This window comes from Ipomoea triloba, chromosome 15 (assembly GCF_003576645.1).
Source record: "Ipomoea triloba cultivar NCNSP0323 chromosome 15, ASM357664v1".
NCBI classification, from domain to species: Eukaryota; Viridiplantae; Streptophyta; class Magnoliopsida; order Solanales; family Convolvulaceae; genus Ipomoea; species Ipomoea triloba.
The window spans coordinates 11,188,770-11,212,931 of NC_044930.1; the positions used below are offsets into that span (position 1 = coordinate 11,188,770).

Genomic DNA, 24,162 nt, shown 5'->3' on the forward strand with positions numbered 1-24,162 from the left:
ATATTTAAATTTATTTATTTATATAAGTAAAAGAAGTAAGATATATATATATATAATATAATATATATATAATATTAATATATGACATACACCCACACACATGAATTAATTTTTTATTTTTATAAGTCGCCGCCTAGACCCTAGTGTACCGCTCGACTAGTGCCTAGCATTTACTGCAACCATGCTAAATGTACATTTAATATATTAAAAATATACTTTTTATTATGATTTACACAGTACTATATGGACCATAGTCCACACAATAATTTGCCAAAATTTTTTCTACGAACCAAACAAATGAAAAATCAGTTATCAAATTCACAGAAAACATTTTCCAGCAAACCAACCATAAGTGTAATTAGGGATGTGTCTCCCAGTCGTATTATCTCCTGTAATGAGTTTAAAGCAGGATTTCCAAGGCAGTGTTGTGTATATGCATGCATGCACAAAACTCAATAGTAATAATAGTGCGTGACCATAAAATGGGCACATCTGATCCACAAATTGTCAAATTCTACAAAATCGCCAAATCCCCAACTGCTGCTGCTTGAAAAAGAATATATTTTCAACATCAATATATATAACTCCATAAATTCTATTGTAGGCAGGCAGTACTAGAGAGTTTCTGCTAGCCACACACGTCACTAATCAAGTTTCAAGCACTTTAAACACCACAAAATCCTCATAATTTTGACAACTATTCCTACTAGCCTTCAGATCTCAACTTCAAACAGCTCTCTCCTGCAATAAACACCATTCCTCACATTTTCAGGTAACTTATTTTAGGTCTTTTGAAGCAATATATATATATATATATATATATATATATATATTCGTAGGGCACTTACAGAACAGGGATGAGACAGGCTCCTACTTCGACTTCGGCTGCGGCTGGGATCTCTACTCACAGAATGGGGATGAGACAGGCTCCTACTTCGACTTCGGCTGGGGCTGGGGTCTCTACTCGTTGCAGCATGTTTCTGTCCCTGAGCCTACATAATACCAAAAGTCGGTGCTAGTTAATCAATATAATATATAAACAGAACAAAATGCTTTGCATTATAAATCACTTACAGGTGATGCTGGAGATTTAGATCTTGACACAGATCTGTAAAAATTTAAAAACAGCACATTTAGTAACATGGAAAACCAAATGTATCCCAGCATTTCTAAGCCCAGACCAAAACATGATTTCTTCCGTGAATCTCAGCACCACTCATCATTTCTAAAAGCCTTAAATCGGACCAAGCTTACATTGACCACATAAATGGGCAGTTCCTGCCAGCATATATAAGCTATGACAGACCAAGAAATCATTATTGTTTCATTCTGTTAAATCCACTATAACCAGAGACCGTAATGGAAGCAAGATTAGTTTTCCTGGATTTCCAGTACTGTTAATTGCTAGCAACATTAGCACAAACATGATTTACAGTATTCCAGTTACGGGATTCACATTTATGCGTCACATCCATACAGATCCACCACAAAGCATTTAATAAAATGCAGTTTACCATCCAGGTTTTGTCGAGGGCTGTTATCAACTACACATCACACTGCCACAACCAAATGAATTGCATCATTGCATGAATTTGAGCACCATAACCATCAAGTCCTAACAAGCAATCCCCAGATCGCTGCGGATAGCCCAATCTAGAAAAGAAAAAAAAGCAATTTTCATAAAATCATATATTAACCGCGAAACTGGCAAACTCCTCTCACGTTACCCCTCCAAGAGACTAATTATATCATGAGCCCCAGCTCACCATGTATGCTGAACATTGGGTTGGATTTTTATCACATTAGTGATAAACATTGATCACAACTGGCAATGAGTGCTCATTATATTTTAGATTTTCATTGACCTTATAGGTTTTTCACCAACAGCATCTAGCATTCACTAAGGCACACATAGCTATGTAAGCCAGACTCCCTAGTAGACCAATTGCCATTCTGAGAAAGCATGGTGGAGAGGAAGAGATGGAATGGGCTAACAGATCGAAGCATCCCACTGTAGGACCTAGATCATACATAAAGCAATTTTTTGTCTATAAATTATGTAGCCTGAAAAGAAATTATTGATCCACATACAAAGTAAAGGAAATATTATCTCTTTCCAACCTAAACATCTAAATTGGTAATCAACAAAAATCTCAAGTTCCAAAAACAAAGTACTTTCTGTAAATTGTGTTGTCTACTTGTCTGTATGAAATTACATTTTCAAGCACTGATGAAAAGACATTTCTTTGCAATCCTAAGCACCTAATTGGCTAATAAACAAAATTAGCAACCAGAGAAGTTTTCATAAGCTCCAAAACATCAACTTCGTCATATGTGCTATCCATCTTGCTGAATTATGCTACAAGGCAGTCCCAAGAATGTAGTACAAATATCCCCTCACAATTTTAAATTAAAGAGTACTATTCATTTCATTATTATGAGGCAATAAAGTCTCAAAAGCCAGCAAAATGGTGTAACTGTAAACTTTGGTTGTTTGCCAGCTTCAATATTCACTATAGATACAAACTTCATTTTTCTTCTACTTGGTCATTCTAATAACACAAACATATTTGTAGGTAAGATCTTAATTAAATAACTATAGTGATTTAACTGACTTGTACAGACCTCATTATCCAACATTACAAAACTTAATTAGAAACAATCTCTAGAAAATTGTGTTCAGTACAAAAATTAAGTCCAGGTTAGCCTTAGACATAAAGTTGGATAATTAATTGACTTTTCTAATCACAAACAGCTGGACATTTTTATTCAAGAAAGAAAATAGCTTGCAAAAACTGACATTTCATCAAAAGCATAAATGCTTTCCTCCACCTTAATTTTTTTGTCGTTTTTTAGTAGTAATTAAACACAGCCAGACATCTCAATAAGGCTAAACAGCTTTGCTATGGTAAGCCAAGAAAAAAAAATTCACTTTATACAAAACGCAAAATGTCTGACAAGTGCCATTGCAAAGATTATATAAATGTTATTTTCAGTAAAAATTAGTTCAGGAGTTTACATACACAGCAATATAACAAAATCAGAGTTGATGATATTGACAAATAGAAGAAAAAACTCATTGAAAAAAAAAACACGTGAAATATAAATACCTTGAAATAGAACGGACAGGAGATATAGACCTCGACCGTGATCTAGATACTGATCGACGAGATTTATCCCTTGGGGATACACTGCAAATAATAGTGCATTAGAGAGCAAATCATCTGCAGTTGATAATTAAGCATAATTTAACAGTGAAAACCTTCTGCTCTCGCTGCTACGGCGTTTGGGACTCCGGCTTCTTGAGTAACTTCTGCTCCTAGAATATGGACTAGGACTCCTGGTGTAGCTTAGTTTACTATCATATTTCTCAACCTATGAACATTCACAGAATTAGAAAATGATTCATACATAACTGACATCAGAGATGGGGTTCGAGACAAACCCGTATGTAAGCACGGGAGTACTGATTTTCGAATAGAGTGTCATCCAGTTTCTTTATCTGCAGTAAGAAAAAAAATTAAATAATTCAGAAACAACTGAATTGGTGAAGACTACATAACTATAGAACTAAAGTACCACTTGGGTACATTACTAACTTACCGCATACTTCATGTCATCACAGTTTGTATAGTCCACAATTCCTCTCATGCCTAAAATAAAAATAGTTCTCAAAATCAAGAATACAGTGAATACAAGTTGATAACAAAACATCATGAGAAATATCATGCCTACCATCCCGTTCACGATAAACTTGAGAAAAACAGACATCTCCAGCTCGGCGCATGTGATCCTAGCATGACCAAGACAAGTAAATCTTGTTAAGGCAACATTGGATAGTCTCTAAATAATGAAAATCACACAAATCAACCAGCCAGAAATATTCTTACCTTCAGATCCTGCCATGAGGCAGAAGAAGGAAGCCCAGTAACCAGAACTGCAAAACACAACTCTCAGAATCAAATTCTCAATGTACATTTGATTAAAAGATGTGCACACACATATAAATAACCAACTATTAGGTACATAAGAAAACAAATGATCAGCATAATAAATACAATATCACTTTATCAAAATAAGAAATAGAGAAGTGTTGATGTAAATAAAGATAAAAACCCCATGCTGAATCGCTGACCAAACACAGGCTATTGAAGATCAGTAAATAGTAACTTTCTTTGGGTGTGTGCACAATTTTGTTTCTATTTGTAATAGATATTCAGTAAATAGATTTTAAATCTCAGAAACATTTTGAATACATACTACTTTTATCATGTACAAAACTTAAATAAATTAATAACTTTATTTATGTCCAATTATAAAATAAGTTATAATAGTTTTTTATCCTTTATTCATGGATATTATAAATATAAAGTATGCAAGCTCATCATGACATTAAACAGATTCAGCTCAAGTTAGAGTTAGGAAATGACTAATTTTTAAAAAAAGTTTTAAGACTCAAAACTTAAAAATACCAATAGACAAAAACATTCAAAAAGTTATCCCAGTTCTACTGGAGAATCAGAAGTATAGTTTGGATTCTAGAAAAATGTGCTTACCACGATATTCTGAGCGTCTTGAAGCTCCACCACGACTCCTACCACTATAGGTGCTTTTGCGATCATATGATGATGACCCTCGTCCACCATGTGCTAGTTCAACCTGTATAAATTTATAAAAGCAACATATTAGAATCAGAATGCACCAGAAACATCAAAAAGGAAAAACTACAAATTACAATAGATGACTAACCCGCAAGCGATGCCCATCAAAGCTATAACCATCACGCCCACGAATAGCATCCTCAGCATCACGAGGATCTTCATACTGAAATAAAAGAAACCATTAAGAAAGTTTCATTAAGAAACAAAACTTGTTCAAATAATCATCTAACAGCTTTTTAAAACCCTAGCATTGAACTCACCTCCACAAAAGCATAACCTGGTGGTCTTGATGGAATTTTCAAATCAATGTCAACAATATGCCCATACTGCAGCAAACCATCAAACAGATATCACATTTATACTAGGTCCATCAAAATAAAAATAATTATTTAAAAAAAAAAAAAAAAAAAAAAAAAAAAAAAAAAGAGAAGCTAGAACACTAAGAAAACTAGTCTTAACTCTCAACAATAACTACCATAACCTTTCTCAATTAGGCACATAATCTAGTCCACGGTGAACATGTTGTGCCATCCTAAAAAATTATACCAATTATGCCATCCTTTAACTCTCTCCACAATCCCTTCTCTTTTCGTTTTGATAAATTACATTACATGCAGAAAGGTACAAAAGATGGTTATATGGGCATTGCTTTCAATTCTAGAAGCACCTCATGTCAAAAATGTACAAGGAAACAGAATACTGCAAAATACAAGTGAGGACTGAAATATGAATAGCCCTTATAGAAAGCCATGTACATCAGGACCATAAGTATGCTTTTATCATCTCATAAAATGAAAAAGCAACCTTGTAAAACAAATCTTCAACTTCTCTCTCCCGGGTATCTCCAGGGAGATTGCCAACATAAATGGTCCTGCTTAAACGACCCATCACACCTGAAACCATCAGCAAATTTGTCATACTTGNCCTGCTTAAACGACCCATCACACCTGAAACCATCAGCAAATTTGTCATACTTGGTGAAAAGTCTTTAAAATCATTTTAAAATAAGTATTCTAAGTGGCAAGTGACCTGAAAAGTTTACTAGGAAAATCGTTTGACGGACAACACTCAAAAATTGAATGAAACCAAAAAGATCCCAAATAATTTTTTTTTAAACAATATTCTTTAAAACCACAGCATTCAAAATAAGCACGATATATTTTTTTTTTATTAAAAAAAGGTTTATATTGCGAAAATAGAAAGAAATATATGCCCAGAGACAATGGAAAACTAAGACATCGTTTCTTCATGCACTGCGTATTAAAGAGGAGGAAAAAAAAAGTATAAAAAATGAACGCTGTAGGCAAAACCCTAAAGAGCAGGGTTTTATTTCTCCCAATTTCTTTGTTTAACCATCCGTCCTTGGCAAATCGAGAAGAAACAAACAAACAAAAATAATCAAGAAAGACAGCAAAACCATATTGAAAAATGTAAACGAAAAGAAACGAATTACATTTTTGTTCTACTGAAATCAATAATTGCCAGACAGGAAGTTTCAGATACAACGAAAGCACTCCACGATTCGAATTTTTGTTCCGCAAAAACTCAAATAAAAATAAAAATAAAAATAAAAATAATAAAAATGGAGTAATAAAAATACCTAAAGCGAGAGAAGCAGAATAGTAGGAGGGAGCGCTGGATGTTCAGAGAAAGAAGCGACGAGAGATTGAGAGAAGAGGCAGTTCAGAAGCATACGGCGTAGTATTATATATATATAGTCCGTAATCCGTATCAGTTTAGTCTAGAAAGTAGAAACATAAAGGTGGGGAGGGGAAGTCATCACTCGACGACACGTATCCTGCGACCAAACCCCAAAATTTGAACCAAACTCTTTGCCTTTTTTCTTTTTTCGTCCTTTATTAATTTTTTATTTGAATTTATTATAATATTAAAAATAGTCCCTTGCCAAGTAAGGTGTAACTCAATAAAATATCTATGACGAGTCAGTAGCACTCAAAAGAATGATAGTATTGAGAGTTAGGCCTTCCTCAATTGTGGATTTTGGAGAGTTTTTCGAATAGTAAAATCCAATGGGTTGGGTTTTTAACAAATGTGAATGAGGGTATTTTTTTGAGGATGACAAATTGGAACGAATTAGTGTTGGCCTTTAGGAGGTTGAAAAAAAAGAGTTACGAGATTTGCTAAGATTGGATGTCATTTGTAGGAAGGTTTGAAAGGTTGTGTTGGTTGTAATTAAAGGAAAAGTAAGGTGGAGATTGGGGCTCGTGGCTAACCTATGTGGTCTACTATCTATTGGTTTCGCAAGCACAGGACTAGGATTTGGCTAGGGAGTTCATGGCACATCACCAAGTGGCGTCACACTTGGACTCCCACATCCTCATTCAGTTGGGGCATTTCATCGAACACATTGTCTACCACTCCTTTCGGACCTCGTCCTTTCGAACTAAGGACGGAGATGTGGGTGAGTTAGACTCGTGAGTGGCCGCTATCGCGCACACACTCACTTCCTATGGGTTTGCTACCTAATGTGGCCACACTTAGGCACAAAGCATTATGAACATCATCCACACAAGTTTATCATCCAACAATCACAAGCTCACAATCTAAAAGCAATTTCATATCAAATCAACCACATAGTTTAGCTTCGGGGCCACCAATCCCCTTTCTAATCTATTCTAACATGCTAAAGAAACAAGAAAAAGAAATGAAATCTCAAAGAAACAAATATTAGATTAAGAGTTGAAAAGAATAGTTACCACCCTCAAGAGGGGAGTCTTTTACACTTTGTTCTTGAAACTCCAATCTTCATCCTTGCCCTTGAATCTAATCTAACCTAGAAGAAAAGGAATTTCCCCCAAGAGGGGAGAAAAACCCTAAGAGACCTAATCTAATTCTTAATATGTGCTAATATATGCTGCCTAGGTCTTGGGATAATGAGCCTTATATAGTGGGAACAAAATAGGGGCAAAATAGACATTTTTCCCGAAGCTGATTTTTGGGGTGTCACAGTGCTCTCGACGCGTCGAGCCCTCAAGGATTTTATGAGAATTTGCTACGGCACATTCTCGACGCGTCGAGTCTTGGGCTCGACGCGTCGAGCCTTGAGTCTTCGACGGCTATCGCCACGCGTGGTGGAGGGCGTGGTGAGTTTCTGGAATTATTCCACGTCCATCCACACGCGTGGGGGCTGCGTGGGAAGCTCCTGCTTCATGGTTTCTTCGCTTTTTGCTCGGTTTTGGCCTTGAGTCCTCCTTATGGCTGTAGAAACTCTTCAAAACAACTTCCATAATCACGTTAGAGGTTTTTGGTCACATCTGAGTCTTAATGCATGAAATCCTTATAAAATGGGTAGCAAACTATACAATATTAACCCGTAAATGACCCTTAAAATAGACTATTCTTGGTGCTTATCAGGGCCCCACCGGGGGGAAAAGTCAATGCGCCTCACATGCGTGAGGCGCAGTGACCGCGCTCGCCTGGGCGCGTAATTTATTTATTATTTATTATTTTTATTTTTAGTTTTTTAATTTGTTTTTTTTTCTCTACTCTCATTTTCTCTTTCCTAATCATACATGTAAAATCCCCTAAAAAATCCACCACTATTGAGGAAGGTCTTAGTGACCAAAATGGCAAAATCATCTATTAACTATAGTGAAATTATTGATTTAGTCCCAACAATCATTCTTATCAAATTAAATTCTCAATTATGAAAGTTATATTCAATTTTGTCATTTGGTAAGTTAAATTGTCAAATTGGAGGGTATTTGTCGTACTTTAGTCTAGTGACATCATTTATTGCCTATAAGATATTAGAAATCTAATATGAGGGTCACTTTTTTTCTATCATTGGCTAAGCTTCAATCTAACAATCTTCTTAAACTCGAAATTTTAAGACCACTTTTGTAGTTATGTTACCTATGTATACATAGAGTGATTGAGGAAATGGTCGTTCAAAGGTTCACTATGGTAAGGAAAAATCCATCCCTAATTGTCACTTTGTCAAAGATTGAATTTGTGAAATGGACTATGCTAGCATGAACTATGGTTTTTCTTCGTTTTGGAGGTTGGCTAAAACTTATATTCACACCATGGGAAGTAATTTTCATTCCCTCGCCTCGAGTATTGTCAGCTTGTATTCCATGGAGTCCTACATCTGAACATGAATAACAAGTGTTGGAATTAATGTAATCAACAAGAGTCTAAATATTGTCTTTCATATAGTCCTACAAGGTAAGCAATTACCTTTCATTTGGAAATTAACATCATCAACAATACAATTGGGTAAATGTTGTCTCCTACACTTAATAAATGATCAACTACAATATAGGAGTCAAAAGTTAGCATGTCAAATAGAAAGTCAACTTTTACTTTGATAAAAAAGTATCATGGCTCCTTAGAAATTTAGGCGCCCTCCTCTATAAGTGCACTAGCCCTCCATAACTCATGCTCTTTGATGAGGCGGTGCTCTTAATAAGTGTGTGGGTTCTTGCAATCGTTCCACTTGCTCTCGCTAACCATTATTATTTGACTACCTTCATTGCTTTGACGGGTTACACCAAGAGTGCACTGAGTCGGGTATAGTGCTTTGTCCATTTTCATGTCACAATCCCCATACTCTCAAGCTACGAGTGCAGTGGAGTTAGCTAGGGAATAATAAAAGTGTTGGACTCATCAAATATCTCGTCAACATATATGAGAGATAAGGTGATAATATGCGGTAAAAAGTTATGGATAAGTGATATAAAACTATAAGAAAATGTTATGGAACTTCACTACTATCATCATGTATGCACAACTTCTTGTCTAAGACTATTGCTAAATGATAAAAGAAGCACAATTGCACAAGCCTTGTAATGACAATAATACAAGAGAATACAAGTTATATTGAATAACCTTCTTCAATGAATTGTTAGTGAAAAGTAGATTGCCAAACATCGCATTACTTTTGCAAAACTTGCAGTATTACTTTAAATCATTGTTCTACGTTAACGAAATGGGGATGATAGTGATTAACAATTGGAAGCTATGCGTATACCTTGATTTTCCATAAAATACCAACCTCTTGAGATAACTTTCACGTATCTTTGATACAAATGCATGGAATGAATAAGAATGACAAATGACGAATTTTATTATGCTTGTCCCATTTTTTTGTGACAATGATGGAGCTTCCACCTATGATTTGAAATAAGGATTAAGCTGGTATGTGCTCAATGTTCATGGTGATGTTGTTTTCCTTAGCTACACCCAAAATTATTGTAGTAATTTGTCATTAATCCAAACATTAATATGGACAAAAAGCTTATTATGCCAACTTTATAATTATCTAGTGTTTAATTATTTTATGTTCCTTGCTTATTTACTTTACTAATTTTTCAAGTTTTCTCATGAAGAAGATTAGGTTTTGGATGAACCATGAAATGGATAGCTTGATATTTTGTGGATGAATTTGTAAATATGTAATGATTTGGAATTTGGATAACTTGATATTGTTATTACTTAGTAATTGGCTAATTGGTTTGTAAGTTTTTAGTAATGCGTAAATTTTAAATCTTTAGATTTTATTTAGATTATAGACTTATAGTAATTTTGTATTTCAGATTTTCAGTTTTGTATAATAATTACTAAGTTGCTAATATACTTATATATTAGTAATTTAGTACATTATTATACATATATGTATTGAAATATACAATAATTCTGGAAATATGGAAAAAGAAATATTAAATATGATATATATTTTTTCAATTTTAAAAGTTTTTTTTTTAAAAAAATTTATTAATTCTTTTTAAGTGTATACTAACCGAATTTCATTCGGATATCCGACCGAACCGAAACAACATAAAATCGAAAGGTTAAATTACATTTAAAAACATAATTGGGTTTAAATAATCAAATCCGAAAGTCCAGCGGTTTGAGCCTCTGACCATTTAAATCAATATGATCGGTCCGCTGCACTCCTTACCTATTATGTTCATTGTTTTTCCTAATCTCAATCGAATAGAATCTCTATTATTTCAAAATTTGTTATGCGAACCAAACATGCTTTTAGAGATATTGAATCGTAGTCTAAACATACCTCTAGTCATTTGACTATTATTTATTTTTTTATTTTTTGAAAGGAGAATGGTTAGAGTCGTAGATAACAGAGGCACAGAGCAGTTTCCTGAGGGCGGTTTTTAATTTTATTTTTTTAATGTTTAATGCTGAAAAGATGCGCGCCCACTGTTTTGTGCTTTCAGAATTCAGAATCAAAATCGACCTTCTCCTCTTGTTTTTCCCAATATATAAAGAAGGATCCCTTCTTCCTCTCCGGTCAACAATTCATTCCTCCTCGTTTTCCTTACGCATTCAGCCCCGTAGCTAGAAGCTTTCTCAATTCTCAATCCCCTCCCTCTTCAACCAAAGATGGCTGAATCCAACTCTAACCCCAAGTCCTCCTTCGATTCCGTTAGAGAATGGGTCTCTGAACATAAGCTTCGCACCGTTGGTATGCGTTCTCTTCATTCTTCCTCTAATCTCAATTCTTCTCAAACGGGCTTGTTTTATTCTATTCTATTTGTTAATAATTTGTTGAATTTCGTTTGAAGGGTGTTTGTGGCTGAGCGGTATTACGGGATCTATTGCGTACAATTGGTCTAAGCCCAACATGAAAACCAGTGTCAGAATCATCCACGCTAGGTATACTATTTTTTATTTTATTTTTTCAAATCGCAGTCCTCCGATGATGGATTGTTTGTAGGTTATTTCATTTGGTTTCAGTATTCTTCTTTTTTTTTTTGTTTATTTTTTGTATTGTTTCATAAATATATGTTCCAATATGTATGTATATTTGCTGAATATAAAAATTTCTAGATTTAATTTTGGTGATCTTAATCATCTATTTCAAGATGAGGGTGGCAGTTTGGTGGGGGATTGGTCAAGAAAGGAATGGCTTCCAAATGTTTTCACACCCAACATAACAAATCCTTTGTTTGGTTAAACCCTTTTCCTAATTTCAACACGGCACAATAAATGGCTCCTTAGTTTTCCTCTCAATATTATGTGTCTGCTATGATGTTTGTCTTGTATAACTTGTTTCTTTTTGCCGATATGAGTCATAGTATGTTTTAATGGATTTTTGGTTTTTATCTGATACTCTAATGACTTTCTGAGGTGAAGTTCTTTTTTATGTAGCTAAACTTCCATCTTGTAGCATCCATCCTAGCAGGAGCATTGTTTATTTGCATCTAGTCTTGCTTAAAAATGACCAACTCTCTGCATTCTAAGGGTATTAACCAACAATGGTGCTCTGTTTAAGCTGTGATTTTCTCTGGACGAAACACAATATCATACCATACTCTTTGCATGCTTGCCACTAAAACTATAACACAAGGAGTGCATATGGCATTATCTTAAGAAAGTTTATGACTCTAGATTTTGATTATGTATTTATGTGATCTTCTCTGGACAAAAAACAAGATCATACCACAAAAGATCACTCAGTTTTCCTCTCAATATTGCGTGTCTGCTGTGATGTTTGTCTTGTATAACTTGTTTCTTTATGCTGATATTGATCATAGTATGTTTGAATGGATTTTTGGTTTCTATCCAATACTCTAATGACTTTCTGAGGTGAAGTTTTTCTATGACAGTATCTTAAGAAAGTTTATGGCTGTAGATTTTGATGGTTGAATGTCTAATTCTTGTTGTTTGATAATTAGTTTAGGACACATTATATTTGTAATACTAGTTGTATAACCTTGAATTTAAACATCTATACCTACAGTATTACAATATTTTTAGTGATATTGTTGACATAAACTAGTACGGAGTAATTAATTTGTCAGTGGACCTGCTACATCTGCTTGTTGTTTAGTCTTAACTCTTAAGAAGCATGGGGTGGCTTGTGCTGCTTATCGTAAAGATATTGACTAGGAAGATTAAGAGGGATGAGGAGGGCATAGTTGACAAAATAAGGAGAGTAGTCGGTGGTGGTGACAGTTAGGTGCCGCTAGTGCCTAGTGGGATAAGGGTAGGTTTCGGGTAGAAACTATTGCAGCGGATTTGTAGAAACAAGGGATGAATTCTTCAGTTAACCTACAGAGCTGTATCTTCTTGTCTGTCTATACCATCTCATGCCTTTTCAATTTGTATTAAGTGCGCTGTTTATTTAATTTCAGGTTGCATGCACAGGCTCTTACCCTTGCTGCTTTAGCTGGAGCAGCTGTGGTGGAGTACTATGACCACAAGACGGAGAAAACTGACAGATATGCCAAGTTTCTGGGCCTAGATAAATGAACATACAGTTTTTCTGATGTGTAGCGCCTTTCTTAACCAGGCAGGTGGCTCATATATTACCCAGTTCTGAACTCTTAGTAGCCTAATCCTTTTGTAGCTTTTGAGTTGAATCAGTTCATGATCTCATTTCTTTAAAAGCATTTAATCCTTGTATTTTTTATTTTTTATTTTTGCATATTACTGGTAGTACAAGATAGTAGCAAGAGTTTGTGATGTGAACAAATTGAAATAAAGCATTTCTCTCTTCAAATCATCCTTGTAGATTTCATAAAGTGATAATACAGCCAGTTTCAACCTCTTTCATTTAGGGGTTGTTTGGTGACTAGCTAATTATATGCATTCCCGCCATTAAATATAATCTTGTTGGAGTTTCCTTGTCTTTTATGCATTGCCGGCCGCAATTAAATATAATGTTGTTGCAGTTTCGTTGTTTGTGTTTAGAGATGTTAGAATGTTAGGTGTGAAACTTGATAGGATTGTATATCTAATTTGAGTTTTTTAAAGAGAAAAAAATCCTAACAAAAGCAAATTGGTGGTCTTTGACTTTTGTCCTTAGTTTTGTTGGTTGAAACCCAAAGTTTGTCCTTAGTTTTGTTGGGTGAAACACAAAGTTATGAATTTGTTGTGTAAGAACAATCTCAATAGTTGTAGGTTTTTTTTTTTTTTTTTTTTTTTTTTTTTTTTTTTTTTTTTTTTGCGCCAATTAGCAAAGATAAGAAAAAAAAGAAAAAGGAAAAAGGAATAAAAGAAGCAATCTGACAAAAAATTAAAAATATAATAAAACAAAACATATAGTTACGTGGAAATGTAATACCTATAATAGTAAATGCACTACTAATAATGAAAAATGTTAGTTACTTATAAGATAAAGTGTAATATTTTTTAGGAAAAAATGTAAAACTTTTATATTTTGATGTAAAAGTATTTCATTTTTCATCAAACGTATTACATTTCTTTTATAAGTAATGTTGACAAGTGTTTGTTACTTATAAGAAAAAATGTACGGAGTAATATTTATGAGGAAAAATATAATAATTTTAAATTAAAATGTCAAAAGTATTATATTTTTCTTCAAAAGTATTACACTTTCACATATAAGTAAGAGTTAATACCACAAATGGTCCTTTAACTATTGGGGTAGTACTCCTTTTAGTCCTCGACTTTCAATTCGACCACAAATGGTCCTCTGACTTTTAATTTTGACCACAAATAGTCCTCTATTAAAATTTCTGTTAAATATGTGCTAAATCTAGGGGTAATATCGTCAAATTGATTAATATTATTATGATTATTTCTTTTTTTATAATTATATGACAACATAATTAATTTCAAACATTAATAAACATTAAGTTAATGAATATAAAAACAAAATGGACGTGACAAATTACATAAATGAACAAATTAAATAAAAATTCATGATTAAATGTCTGCAATTTGTAATTGATTAATTATATTAATTCAATTGTGGCGGCTTTTAGTTATGTCCCAAACAAAATGTTTGATCGATTAATGAAGAGTGTGAAATATTAATCAGCCATGTATGAACAACCATGATTCCATGAAAATAATGGAAGCAATGTTTTTGAAAAAAAAAATTTCATTTTAATCTGTTGGTTAAATTAAATCAGATAGCTCAAATATTAAATCTTCATTTTGTACGCATAATTACGAGATATAAGGTGCATTATTTTTTATTTAGGAGTATTTATATTTGTTAATTGTTTCAATTATGATTGTTGGTGAAAAATTCTAAACATTTTTATTTTATGACCATTATATATATCAATTTGACGATAATACCCTTAGATTTAACACCTATTTAACAGAAATTTTAATAGAGGACTATTTGTGGTAAAAAATAAAAGTCAGAGGACCATTTGTGGTCGAATTGAAAGTCAAGGATTAAAAGGAGTACTACCTCAATAGTCAAAGGACCATTTGTGGTATTAACTCTATAAGTAATAAACACTTTATTTAATATTACATTTTCATATTAATCTGACTCGTCTCACAGATAAGGATACACGATATTAGAGTATTGAACAATATATTGGTTTGTAAGGAAGCATTCTTGCAAAGACTGAGAAGGAAAAAGTATATTGCATATCTGTATTGTATATTGGAGAAGAATACAATGTGTATATATATACACACACTAACAGTAAAGAAAGATGAAGAAGGTAAGAGAACTAATCATCTAGGAATTTACTTAAACTATAATTCTAAGAATACGGAAATAATATATATATATATATATATATATATATATATACAAAAACTGTAGAATAAATGTAATATGGATATTATTCTTCTTCACTCCCCCTCAAGTTTAAGGGTGGTGCATGAGCTTGGAAGTGATGATGTTGAATGTTTGAGGGAGGAGGCCCTTTGTAAAGATGTCGGCCAGTTGTTGATTAGATGGAACAAAAGTGGTGCGTAGTGTACTAGAAGTAATCTTTTCTCGAACAAAATGACAATCAATTTCTACATGCTTGGTTCGTTCATGGAAGACGGGATTGTTGGCAATGTGGATAGATGCTTGATTGTCACAATGTAGATGTGCTGGTATGTCTAGTTCAGATAAGAGTAGTTGGAGCCATGTAATTTCACTTGCTGCAGTTGCCATGGCATGATATTCAGCTTCAGTAGAGGATCGAGAAACTGTAGTTTGCTTTTTTGTTCTCCAGGATAGCAGACTTGTTCTTAGGAAGGTGCAATATCTTGTAGTTGAGTGTCGTGTGGTTGGACAAGAGGCCAATCAGCATCACAATATGCATGTAATTTCAAGGAGTTTTTTGTGGATAATAGGATACCACAAGCAAGAGACATTTTGAGATAGCGCACAACTTGAAGAGCAGCGTGCCAACGTATGTCACATGGTGAGGACATGAATTGAGAAAGAAGATTCACTGCATAAGTGATATCTGGTTGAGTGACCGTAAGGTAGAGCAGGCGACCGATCAATCTTCTATATATGGATGGGTTAGTGAGAAGTTCACCAGTATCAGGAGTGAGTTGGTGGTTAACCTCTATTGGAGTTGGGGCAGGTTTGCAAGTTGATAGCCCAGTATCGGAGAGAATCTTAAGAGTATATTTTCGTTGATTTAGGAAGATTCCAACAGAGGATCGGACAACTTCTATTCCAAGGAAGTATTTTAATGGACCCAAGTATTTGAGTTGGAATTGATGTGCAAGGTAATGCTTGAGGATTGTAATGATAGTCGGATCATTCTTTGTAATCACAATATCATCAACATAAACAAGTAATATGGTTAGAAAATTGCCTCGCCTATAAGTGAACATGGAATAATCGCTTTTGATTGTGTGAAACCAGCATTGGTGAGGGATGTGGAGAAAGTGGTGAACCAGGATCGAGATGCCTGTTTAAGCCCATAAAGAGACTTGTGGAGATGACAAACGCGATTCTCCCCCTTTCGCGCAACGCCGGGAGGTACCTGCATATAGACTTCTTCATGAAGAGTGTCATGAAGAAAAAGCATTGGATACATCAAGTTGATGGGTAGTCCATCCTTTTGCAGTTGCGATGCTTAGAACTGTACGGATTGTGACAAGCTTAGTGACATGGGCAAAGACATTAGTAAAGTCCAAGCCTTCAAGTTGAGAGTATCCTTTGGCGACTAGGCGAGCCTTGTATCACTCTACAGAACCACCAGGGTTATATTTAATACGGTAGACCCATCGACAACCAATGGCTTACCAGGCGGTAGAGTGGTTAAAGACCAAGTGTGGTTGTTTTCTAGAGTACGAATTTCCTCTTCCCTGGCTTTTTGCCATTTAGGGTCTTTTTGTGCAGCGGAAAATGAAGAGGATTCAATTTCTTTAGAAATGTTGTTTATGAAGCATATGTGGTTGTGGGTGTATGGTTTAAAGTTGAGAAAGTTGGAGATGAGATATTTTGTGGATGTGGTCATGTTGCATTGATAATCAGAGAGATAACTAGGAGGCTTCCGTTGCCTTTGAGATCGTTGTAGGATAGGTTGTGCTTGTGTGGGGATGGGTGGGCTAAGTATTGGGAGATTAAGGTGGAGGATTTTCTAGAGGGGTAGGTATGTGTTATACCATGGACGATGGCTCATATTGCATTGTGAATCATGTCCAAAAATTATGTATTTGTAGTTAACATATTGCATTGTGAATCATGTCCAAAAATTATGTATTTGTAGTTAACATATTGTATTGTGAATCATGTCCAAAAATTATGTATTTGTAATTAACATATTGCATTGTGAATCATGTCAAAAAATTATGTATTTGTAATTAACATATTTTGTACCTGCAATTAATAATTTATGTACCTAAAAATAAATTGAAGGCACATAACATAGTAATTACAAACACATAACATCATAATTACATGCACATAAATTTTTAACTAGAGGTACAAAATATGTTAATTGTAGACACATAAGAAGTTCTGTATGTAGTTAACATATTTTGTACCTGCAGTTAACCGTTTATGTGTCTGTAATTATCATGATATTGCCTTCAATTTGTTTATAGATAAAAAATGATTAACTACATATACAATATAGGTAAACTGTAGATATAAAATCTGAAAGTTATTTTTAGACCAAGATTCATAATGTGATGTACACGGTATAATTTGCCTAAAGAGTTGATGACAAATAAGTTTATTTAATTTTAGCTGTATCCTCTGGGCTGAATGGAAAAAATGTCTGCTGGGCCATTCCATAATAGAAGGCTGAAAAGAGGTCCGCATTAAACCCTAGAGGTCCAATAGCGCATTAAACCTACCGTTTTTCTCTGCGGAGCAGCAACACATCCATCGCAGCGGACTTCAATCACTTTGTTCAGGTTCTCTGTCCTCCTTCTCTCCATTTGAACTCAGTTTCATCGTAATCTCTCTATGTTTTTTTTGTGTGTGTTCATTATAATTTCTGCGCGTGTGTATATGAATATGTTGGCGGAAATGCTTGCAGGCAAAGAGTCAAGATGAGCAAAGGGAGCAGTGGGGTCGTCAAGGGAGGGAAGAAGAAGGGGGCAACGTTCGTCATCGATTGCTCGAAGCCAGTCGATGACAAGATCATGGACATTGCATCACTGGAGAAGTTCCTGCAGGAGCGCATCAAGGTCGGCGGCAAGGCCGGAGCCCTCGGCGACTCTGTCACCGTCACCCGCGAAAAGACAAAGATCACCGTAACTTCTGATTCCAACTTTTCCAAGAGGTACTTTCAATTTTCCATCTCTCTCTATAGCCTTGATTATGAAATTGTTGATCTTTTTATTATATTGAGCTGTAAGTTTGCTTCAAAAATTAGATTTTGTTAGGTTTAAGCATTATTTGTATTAGTTAATGCTTAAAGTAAAATCCTGTAGGCCTGTATCCACTGATGTTTAAGGTTTTTTTTTTTTTTTTTTTTTTTTTTTTTTTTNAATTATATTATAGAATTTGCATACATACATATTAATAAATATTATTTGTATATACACTATATTACATAATCATATAAGAAAATGTATCTGATCAGAGTTTAAAATCACATATACAAAATTTAAAATTTACATTTTTTAATTTTTAAGTATAATTTTCTTAGTTATTATTGATATTGTTAGAATTATAATATATATGAAATACGATTAGGAATAATTCAATTTAATTATGTAAATTTTTCTCTATAAATTTATCTAAATATGCACATGATTAGAGGTTATATTAATCATAAAAAATTTTAATTTTAATTTTGTATACTATGATAATAGATACTTGACTAAATATATGAAAATTCAACTATATTATTATATTGTACATTTTAATATATTTTTATTTTTAATTTTTTTTATTTAAATTCATAATAACAAAAATTTTTCGTGCATCGCACAGGTAAAACACTAGTAATAGTAAATAATTACAAATAATTTTCTCCCCATGTGATTACTTTTTTAGTAACTAGATAATACCGTTCATAGCAATTTTTAAAAGGAAAAATACTTTATTTTCGTTGCTGAATTACCTCACCTAATAAGAATGTACTAAAAGGGAAAATATTTTTTTGGCTTCTAAATTTGTATTCTAATGTTCAAATTCAAATGCTGCAATAAAATCTTTATATTCATTAGTTTTTTTTATGAATTGAATTACAACATGCTATAAAAGGAATACATTTAATAACCAATTTAAAAAACAACTTAGTTACGCATTACGATGATAATATTAAGAAGTAAATTTAAGAGGAGATCATTGCTTCACTCTTAATATAGAATTCACTTAATAATTAAATAGAAAAAAATCTAATAAAATAACAATAATTAGTAATATAATACCTATTAGGATAAAAATCTTTTGATAGGGTGTCATTACTTTAAAAGAAAATATAACCTAAATCATCAGTCCAAAATTTATCTAATTTTCCTCACATATGTTACCCTATATAAATCATTTCATATTCGCATAATGTTCAACACAATAAAAAGTAGAAAAAACACAACTCTTGAGCATTTCTACATTTTGTCTCATTTCTAACAATGGCAAGAAGAAGATTAAGATTGGCGTATATTGTCAATGAATCCAAAAGAAAAACATCCTACAGAAATAGAAATAATGGGATGCTCAAGAAGCTTAATGAGCTCACCATCCTTTGTGGTGTAGATGCTGCAATAATAATGTATAACTCCTTCGAGTCAGGGCCAGTCATATGGCCGTCTGCTGGAGAGGTTCTACAGAGAATTGCTGGGTTCTTGAACTTGCCATATGTGGAACAAACTCGAAGAATGATGAGCCATGAAAGCTTTGTTGAACAGAGGATTCATAAGTTGAACACTAAACTTCTGAAGGTGAAGAAAGACAATAGGGAGAGGGAGATGAATGCATTGATGCATAAGATCTTTATTGGAGAGCGAACAATTGATTCTTTAAGTTCCATAGATCTAAACGACTTGGGTTGGATTTTAAACTCCAACTTGGCTAAAATTGATAACAAGGCTGAGGAAATTATGAGACATTCCTCAACCTTAGCATCATCAACTTTAGCTCTAGCCCAAACTTTGGCTGCTTTTCTCCCTAGTGCTCATTTTTTTACTACTGCTTCACCTTTTGTTGTTGGGCATGGCACAAGTAATGTGGTGGCTCCTGCAGATGTGCTTTCCAGGTATCAAGGCACTGGTATGCAAACTGGCCCAAATTATGGGGGACCATGGTCTAGATACTCTCAAAACCCTTGAAGTTTTGCATACATCTCTAATTCTGTAGTACAATGCAATGGTAATTTTTGTATTGGTTGTTTAAATTGATGCATTGGGAATAACCTAATGCATTTATAGATTACATGCATTTTCATATGTTTTGTTTTGTCCTGTTCAATTAATAATAAAAGTTCAATTTCTTAAAAAAAATCAGCTCGATTTCTTAAAAAAAAGACTTGAGTATAAATTTGAGATGGGCAAAATCTTTCTCAAAACACGTTAGTATACAGAAATCAAAGTTCATATCCTTTCGCGTGGACAAAAAAAGTTATAATAGAAAGCTAATATATGACATTTATTGCTCAAGTATTAAATTAGACACTAATAATAGTGATGAAAATTTCCTTTATTCTCGATGGACATCCCCGTTCCTCGCTCCAACAGGGATAGAGACATGAAAAAAATTCAAGAAACGCGGGGTGGTGATGGTAATACCCTGTCCTGCCCCACCCCCAATTTTTATTATATTTCCTCTGCTTCATTTTGCTTGTTTTGTTTACTATCATTGGCAAAACCAACTCTTTCTTCATTTCTTATTTTCTTTAGTAATTTTAATTATTTTTAAATTTAATTTTTTTTCTTGTTTAATATTATGAAAAATTGAATTAAAAATAACTCCAGTCGTTAACTGAACCAAGACAAAAAAAATAGGACGGAGGGAGTAATAAAAACACCACCACCAGTAATAACAACAATAATAACAATAACAATATCAATAACAATAACAATACCCCCTTTCTCCTTATCTTTTTTTTTATTAGTGATGGAGGGATTTAGTAGTATGTTGAGGGTGAGGGAGGAGGAAGCTGTGCTCCATGGGGTTACAATTGCAAGAGGGGCTCCCTCATTGTCTCATTTGTGTTTTGCGGATGACTTTCTTCTATTTTTTAAGGCCACATATGGGGAAGCTGGAACTGTTAGGGAGTTGTTGAGAGTGTTTAGGGTGGCGTCGGGGTAGACAGTGAATTTTAATAGGTCAGAAATGTTACTTGGCAGGGGAGGGATGTAGTATGTGATGAGCTAGGGGTGAGGGCTACTCCTTTGGAGGGTCAATATTTAGGGCTCTTAGGTTTAGTTGGAAGGAGGAAAACTGCTGATATTCTGGGGTGGGTAAAAGAGCGTATAAAGTCTAGGATTGGCCTGTGGGCTAATAGATACATGTCGCGAGCAGGGAGAGAAATTATTATTAGGAATAAATTGTAATAGATTTTGATATGTCAAAATGTACCAAAAATATTAGTCCCCTAAGTTTTAGTTTTAGTGTTAGGCGTGATCAAGATCAAAAAAAGAAAATCAAGAATAATTTCAAAAACCATCCAAGTCATGAAGATAAATCTTGAAGAACATCATGCACAAGAAGAAGAAAAAGGCGACAATGCAATATTGGAGAAGATGATGGCATTGAAGAATCAAGGAACCAATTGCTTCAATGTAGGGAGTACACTAGTATATCGTCGAAGTTTCCGGCGTCTGCTTTCGCCGGAAACATTGATCTCAGCGGCAGTCCATTGCTGCTGTGCAACCACAATTCCTCTTCTCCTCCCCCTTTCGGCGCCAAAACAGTCCTCCCCACAAGAAGTCCAAAAAACTCTCCACCACCATGGTTAATTACATGTGTCTGGGAAGGAAACTCAATCTGGGAAAAGAGAATACAAGGTTGAGAAGAAAATACATGAAATGACAAGAATGCCCTTCATTTTGATAGTAAACTTAAAGAAAATATATTAGACGGAGGACCAAAAATGGCACTCACATAATAAGAGTGGCCAAAATGTGACAAAAATTTTTATAGTGGACTATAAGTGTCGAACCCCTAATAAGTCTAGAACAAAAAAAGGAATTAACTCTTTTTTAAAGTACCTTGTTGCTGTGTTTAATATTAATAATAATGTCGAGAAGTGCAAATGATTAAAATCTAAACTAAATAAAATGATGAAGAAGTCTTACAATGAATAAATCTAAATATTGGGCAATAGTATGCAAATCACAATTTTATATCTAAGAGATAAAATATAATAGGAAGACTATGTACGATAAGTTCAACCAAGAGGGTTTTGACAAGTAACCTACACAAGGGCGGAGTCGGGATTAGATGGTACGAAGGGCCAATTACAATTTATTCATTTTAACATATTTTAACATACATTATTACATTACAAATTTACTTAAACCGAGTAGCATATTAATATTCTTCTTAATATTGCGCCTACTTATATATATATATATATATATATATATATATATATATATATATATATATATATATATATATATATATATATNATATATATATATATATATATATATATATATATGCGCTTTAGCTAATCTTAATTAATTCTTTATTTTAAATTAATATCTATCTTATATCTAATTCTTTGTTTATGTAATCACACCCTCTTCTTTGACTTGGAAGACCGAAGCCGCCATTAATGCAGTTATTTAGAGAATGCTACTTGAGTGCTTGAAGAGAAATAAAAATATACAATACCATCCAGTAATTTATTTATCAAAAGATTCAAAGCTTCAAAGATATATGAAAAATGACTAGGTTACTCCTTGAAGCTAGAAAATAAAAATTGATATGGTGAAAAACTTAGAAAATATGAAACTTAGTCTGTAAGATTGATTGAGAGGGACCAAATATTTTGAAGAGGGAGGACACAAAAAATAAGTATTATTATACTATTAAAATAGGGGGGGGGGGAGGGGGGGGGGGGGGGCAGGCTCTACACTATGTAGGTGGCTCTGCCTCCGTACATACTTATGACCTCTCATACACTTGGACATTCTTTCGAGACAAATAAAACTTACTCCGTATTACTTTATGCAATAAAATATCTTTTCTTTTGTAAAAAAAAAAACATTTTACAAAAATAAACTTTAATTTGATGCCTAGAGAATTCTATTAAAAAAAAGCTAAACATGTGAAATACTTTCCTCTTATTTATTTGTTTTAATCCAAAATCCTATCGCGTTAACACTTGGCTGGGTAACTTACGAATACCATTATTTGTATATTTAATTTATTTTTAATGTAATAGTGACTTAATTTTATTCATACTCTTATTGAACAATATATTGGTTCTGTATGAGGGCAGGATTAAATTCAAGTTAGTATTTTGTAAGTATTAAAACTTAAAAATAAAATTATATTTTAGAGGAAATGAAACTTTTAGTTACATAGTTTTGATTTTAGTATATATTTAATTCCTCAATTTTGGGTGATATATAGTTTTTTCTAAGTGACAAATTTAGTTCAGGTTTTTAGCAGAACTATAATGCCACCGATAAAAAATTATACCGTGTATTATAGTCTACTTTGAATTATATTATGGACTATGGTCTAAAAATAACTTTGAAATTTTGTACATGCACTTGACACATTTTGTAGTTAATAAATTTTGTACCTATAAAAAAATTGAATGCACATCACATAGAGGTCGTTTAGTAACTTGGAAAAATGAAAGATTTTTCAAAAAAAATGGAGGATTGAAAAATGGAAGAATGGAAAATGGAAAAGTTGTTCACTAAAATTATTTTCTCCCTTGCCTAACTCCACTCCATTTTTCCAACTTTATACATGATTTTGGAGAGATCCAATTTGGACTTCTTCAAATGGAAGAATGGGAGGAAATGCGCGTGAATAGTGCTTAGCGCAGGGAGATCCACCGTTCGAATCCTGTTGTGCACGTATGGAAAAACAGAAAAATGAAATAAACGACCCATAGTAATTGCGGACACATATTAACTAACATATTTGTACTTGCAGTTAACAATTTATGTATGTGTTAACTACATACGAATAAATTTTGAATCAGGATTCACAATGCAATATGAATCTTGGTCCATGATATAAAAATTGATAATTGAGATAGTAAATTTATAGTGTGGAGTAGAAATGTTATTTTTCATAAATTATAAAAATGTAATTGAGTAATAAAGAGTTCAATTGTTATACCATGGACGAGGGCTCATATTGCATTGTGAATCATGTTCAAAAATTATGTATCTGTAGTTAACATATTTTGTACGTGCA

General features: G+C 33.5%; 3 protein-coding genes across 7 annotated transcripts in view; 2 read left to right on the forward strand and 1 right to left on the reverse strand.

The window, feature by feature from the left end:
- Positions 1-425: 425 nt before the first annotated feature.
- On the reverse strand, positions 426-6,397 carry LOC116006912 (serine/arginine-rich splicing factor SR30-like). Of its 4 annotated transcripts, none has more exons than XM_031247425.1 (14): positions 6,262-6,397; positions 5,466-5,554; positions 4,922-4,987; positions 4,750-4,824; positions 4,557-4,659; positions 3,891-3,937; positions 3,736-3,793; positions 3,604-3,653; positions 3,446-3,502; positions 3,263-3,375; positions 3,111-3,191; positions 1,075-1,108; positions 909-992; positions 426-741 (listed from the first exon to the last, which is right to left on the reverse strand). In XM_031247425.1, the coding sequence occupies exons 2-14, from the start codon at positions 5,547-5,549 to the stop codon at positions 727-729; spliced, it is 867 nt and encodes a 288-aa protein (XP_031103285.1). In that variant the 5' UTR covers positions 5,550-5,554; positions 6,262-6,397; the 3' UTR covers positions 426-726. The 4 variants fall into 4 exon arrangements, 3 of the variants coding, with proteins under 3 accessions (XP_031103285.1, XP_031103284.1, XP_031103286.1); XM_031247424.1 differs by having other exon boundaries at positions 849-992; XR_004095183.1 differs by lacking the exon at positions 426-741 and adding an exon at positions 1,515-1,653 and having other exon boundaries at positions 890-992.
- A 4,521-nt stretch (positions 6,398-10,918) lies between these two features.
- Positions 10,919-13,227, forward strand: LOC116007515. Its single transcript, XM_031248222.1, has 3 exons — positions 10,919-11,112; positions 11,213-11,303; positions 12,785-13,227. The coding sequence occupies exons 1-3, from the start codon at positions 11,031-11,033 to the stop codon at positions 12,900-12,902; spliced, it is 291 nt and encodes a 96-aa protein (XP_031104082.1). The 5' UTR covers positions 10,919-11,030; the 3' UTR covers positions 12,903-13,227.
- Positions 13,228-17,633: 4,406 nt separating this feature from the next.
- The window catches only part of LOC116007598 (60S ribosomal protein L22-2-like), a 21,740-nt gene continuing 15,211 nt past the window's right edge, over positions 17,634-24,162 (forward strand). The window contains exons 1-2 of one of the 2 annotated variants that reach the window (XM_031248316.1): positions 17,634-17,738; positions 17,864-18,109. In XM_031248316.1, coding sequence (XP_031104176.1) covers positions 17,877-18,109 — 233 coding nt within the window. In that variant the 5' untranslated portion in view covers positions 17,634-17,738; positions 17,864-17,876. Of the gene's footprint in view, positions 17,780-17,863; positions 18,110-24,162 lie in introns of both variants that reach the window. The other variant, XM_031248315.1, reaches the window with a different exon arrangement.

Bases quoted from the DNA above. Each gene is read 5' to 3' on its own strand.
- LOC116006912 (XM_031247424.1), bottom strand. From the start codon at position 5,549: ATGGGTCGTTTAAGCAGGACCATTTATGTTGGCAATCTCCCTGGAGAT. The intron at 3,376-3,445 runs GTTTGTCTCGAA...GAATGTTCATAG, and splicing joins ACTCCCGTGCTTACATACGG to GTTGAGAAATATGATAGTAA. The intron at 3,192-3,262 runs GTTTTCACTGTT...TATTATTTGCAG, and splicing joins CGTAGCAGCGAGAGCAGAAG to TGTATCCCCAAGGGATAAAT.
- LOC116007515 (XM_031248222.1), top strand. From the start codon at position 11,031: ATGGCTGAATCCAACTCTAACCCCAAGTCCTCCTTCGATTCCGTTAGA. The intron at 11,113-11,212 runs GTATGCGTTCTC...TTTCGTTTGAAG, and splicing joins ACATAAGCTTCGCACCGTTG to GGTGTTTGTGGCTGAGCGGT. The intron at 11,304-12,784 runs GTATACTATTTT...ATTTAATTTCAG, and splicing joins GTCAGAATCATCCACGCTAG to GTTGCATGCACAGGCTCTTA.